The 4,425-nt window shown below is 31.3% G+C and overlaps 1 protein-coding gene across 1 annotated transcript; it reads left to right on the top strand.

Annotated features, from left to right (window-relative positions):
• Positions 1-441: 441 nt before the first annotated feature.
• Positions 442-1,347, top strand: LOC140435988 (uncharacterized). The gene has a single exon (XM_072524700.1). It carries the CDS (start codon positions 442-444, stop codon positions 1,345-1,347), a length of 906 nt encoding a protein of 301 aa, XP_072380801.1.
• Positions 1,348-4,425: the final 3,078 nt, after the last annotated feature.

Below are 4,425 nucleotides of genomic sequence, written 5' to 3'. Positions count from 1 at the left end.
ATCATCTCTTGGTCTCCATTCCAGTATCCGCTTTGTCCATCTATTGTCTGTCATTCGAGCCACGTGACCTGCCCAGTTCCATTTTAGTATTGCTACTCTCCCCACAGGGATACCCCGATAGTAAACGAATATAAACAAAACCGCGATTGCCCGAGAAACGCGAGTTACATTCGGAAAGAACAATTTAGAAATAAGCTTGTTGTAAATGACACAATGTAGCCACAAAACTTATAAGTTAAGAATGTTTTCACTTGTAAATTTCAATAACTATATATATATATATATATATATATATATATATATATATATATATATATATATATATATATATATATATATAATAAATTTTCTCTTGCACGTCACCCAGTATTAACTTAAGAAGAAGAAGCAGTTCTAGAAAGATGGATTTTGACCTCATACAAGAAAGGATTTCCTCGTAGAATGGAAGACATTCAAGCTTCTGGGAAATATTTCCTTGACGCAGCCCCTAGAGAAAATCCGTTTAAAGATAACCATCCAGGAAGAAGATGGTATCACTCCTTCCTAAAACGTCACCCAAATATAACTCTAAGAACCGCAGAAGGAATAACAGCAGCTAGCTCCGTTGTAGCCGAAGCAGACATAAGAAACTGGTTTACTAATGTAGAAGACTATTTAAAGGAAAAACAATTATTTGAGATTCTTGAAGATCCCAGCAGAATTTACAATGGAGACGAAACCTGTTTTTGGCTTTGCCCAAAGAACAAAAAAGTTCTTGCACCAAGAGGAGTGAAAAACGTTTATGAAATACAACATCATTCAAAAAACAATATCATAGTGATGTTTACATTTTCAGCTTGTGGTGTTGTGACCCCACCTATGATTATCTATGCTTACAAAAGACTGCCAGCTGAAATTGTTAAATCTGTACCTGACACCTGGGGAATTGGATGCAGTGATAACGGTTGGATGAAAAATCAGCTGTTCTACGAATATATAGGAAACATTATTTATCCTTACTTAAGCAAAAATAACATCAAATTTCCAATAGCCTTGTTCGATGGTCACAGCACACATTTAACCTATGAAATAAGCGAATTATGCACAAAGCCACAGATAATTCTAATTGCTCTGTACCGTAACTCGACTCGAATCTTGCAACCTGCAGATGTGGCCGTCTTTAAGCCCTTAAAAGAAGGAAGGAAAAGTGCTGTATTAAAGTTTCAGAGAGTGTACCCTACTGAAGTTGTAACAAGGGACAATTTTGCTGCAGTTTTAAAAACAGTGGTTGATAATATAAAACCAGAAAATATTAGAAATGGGTTTTTGTGTCTGTGGGCTTTTCCCTTGGAATGTATCCGCAATTGATTATTCCAAATGCACTGGCAAGACAAAAGAACAAGATAGAGACACAGAAGTCAGTAAAATTACATTCGAAACATTTAAAAAGATTGTTGGAGAGGAAAAAATGGAAAGGCTTAAAAACTTTGTTGAAAGTGATGCACATAATTTCGATTTTTTGACGTTCTATAAAGAATTTTTGGAGACAAGTCCATCCGTGAATACTGATCAATAGGAAAATATAGATACACGCGAAGATACAGAGCAGCAAGGAGAAACGAACCAATTCCATGGGACGATCCAATCTGAAATCTGTGAGCCAGAATTAACTCTTGAAATCAAAAATTTACAGGATAAAAAAATGAGGGTTTTATTAAGCATACTTCGGAAATTATCGTAAATGAGCAAATGTTTGACATTGAAAATATTCCTATTCTAATGGAAGAAAATACTAGCTTCGACAACCAAATTCCTAGCACTTTATCGCTCGCCTCTGAACACGTCTTATTAAATAAGTCATCTTCATCAATCAGCGATTATGTTATTTGGCCGAAAAGTCCTGAAAGGAAAGGAAAAAGTGAGACGAAGAAAGTACCATTTGTTCTGACTTCTTCCGTTAGGAAAAAGACAATTAAAGAAAAAATAGCTATAAAAAAAGAACTGGAGATGAAAAAGAAGAAGCGTAAGACTGAAAGGTTGAACAAAAAAAACTAAAAGGAAAACAAATGAATAAAAAAAACAGCAACAAAAAGAAAGCCTAAACATAATTATACAGAAAGATCACCAAACAACGTTAATGTTAAACTTGTTTTTAAAAATTTTACAGATCCAGAAGCCGTAACAAGCACAGCAGGTGATATAGAAAACAATGATCCCAATATGAAATATTCTCCAAATGTAAGTGTTAATAGCTGTGCAACCAAGGAAGTATCTAAAATAGTACACGCAGACGATGGTGATGCTTTACTCAACGTAACGGAAACCTTGCCAAAAATGGACTTCCATGATAGCCCTGAAAACATCGAAAGTTATCTTACTGTTGTGCCAGAAAAAACAAAAAGAAAACTGTTTAGTGACAACAGTCAAGATGGAATCATTAACACGAATATGGTTATTATTACACCATCTGCTCCTAATCCATTTAAGAACAAAACTATATATACTGGGCTGTGCTATACGTGTGTTAATAATATAACACGTAGTCAATATGGAGTAAAATGTTCAAATTGTTCCAGAACATACCATATAAAATGTATTTCCAAAAATAAGATGAACTCCTCCGAAATGGAGAACTTTTTGTGTAACGTTTGTTTTGACAAGATAACATTGTAATTGGTTTGTAATTTCTTGCATTTATTAAAAATTTTTGAAACCAAATTCGTCTTTGATCACTAAAATTATATATAATTTTTAATGATTTTTTAGTTTTTTAACCAAAATTAAAATAACGGAGGTAGGATACATAAATAAGAAAAATATGTACCCAGGATAACTTACCTTTTTACTGGTGGCCAATTACTATCTACTTACTATGCCAATTATTATCAAAATTAGGCCAATCACTATAAAATCTGCTTTTGCAAAAATAAAACTTTTTTTATAAATATTAAACATTTTTAAACAATAAATGACATACGGAGTCATAAAGAGGATACTTTGGCCTAATATTTAGTATATTATTTAAATATATGGTTTTTAATACAAATTAATGCCTTACACATTTATCAAACTCCGATGCTTAAGTGGCCAATCACTGTAACCTTTACCCTAGATCGGACACACATCTAGAAATCTAATAGGCAGACTAACATCACATAAAAGTGACCTTAGAAATAATAAAAATACGTGTGCATTAATAGATCATGCAATTAATAAAAATCATTCATTAAATTTCAATGAAACTAATATATTAAGACGTGAAAACCAATTAAATAAAAGAGAATTCTTAGAAATGGTATGCATAAATAAATATCAATGCGTTAATAAAAAAACTGATATTGATAAACTAAGCAATATCTATAATTACATTCTGTCTTACGAAAATTAATACTATAATTTTCTAATATTAGATTTTCTGACTATAAATACTATAATTTCAAAAAATTTAAATATTCATATTTGGCGCCACTTTGTACGTAACCATAATAACAATCAAGAGCTAGTTATCAACAACAAAAAATATAATAAACAGAAACGAGTGTCTTTCTGACATAAATCAAACATCAATATAATAATCAATGTCATAATGAATTTATACAAAATTAAATAAAATTAAAATATTGTACTTACATAACTATTTATATAATTTTAATAAGTTAAGTTTTAATGTATTGTCAATTTAAAAATTTAATGGATTAACCTCATGTTGTAAGTTTTTATACTAGTTTCATACAATGTTATTTAATTCTAATTTCATTCCATTTACTGATATCATATTTTAGCATATCCTGAAGAAGCAAATAAATTTTGCGAAAGCTTGATTAAAGAACAAAGAGTTTCACTTTCCTGCCCTATTAATGACTGGATCCTCAAAATAAAACTTTATAAAATAAATTAAATATTTTTTAGCTTCTTTTGCAATTGCTTATCCATTTGTTTTTATGGGTTATCTTCAATATCACATATATCTTCAAATCCGTTGGATTGCCAAGTATATCCAAAGTAACTTTACTATCACTGGAAACCCTGATGCACATCTTCAAAACTTTGTATACCAGGAAACAGTTTACAGCAATTTGAAGAGAGCTGTTAAATTCTATTTTAGAATTAGCAGGAAAGTATTAAACGTATATATAACCAAACAAATATATGGTCAAGTTTATTTTAAGTACAATGTTTCAAATAAGGTACACCTAGGTAAGTGGAAAGATGGGGCAAATGGAACCAAAGCTTATTTTGCTAAACTCAACTTTGGTAAAATGGTTCCACCTATTGAATGCAAGCCTATTTCTAACCTTTATATGCTCGATGGTAAATTGAACCTTAGACCATTAAAACTTATATACACGATTTGTACCGAATCGTTGAAGCAAACACCTGCTGCGCAAGTGACGTCACACTATGGAAAGAACTCTTAACATTAGATTGGATTTTAGAAAAGCCCTA

The sequence above is a fragment of the Diabrotica undecimpunctata genome, chromosome 3, assembly GCF_040954645.1.
Source record: "Diabrotica undecimpunctata isolate CICGRU chromosome 3, icDiaUnde3, whole genome shotgun sequence".
Taxonomy (NCBI): Eukaryota; Metazoa; Arthropoda; class Insecta; order Coleoptera; family Chrysomelidae; genus Diabrotica; species Diabrotica undecimpunctata.
Note: the sequence above shows the minus strand (reverse complement) of the source record. Positions and strands in the feature narration are given on the sequence as shown.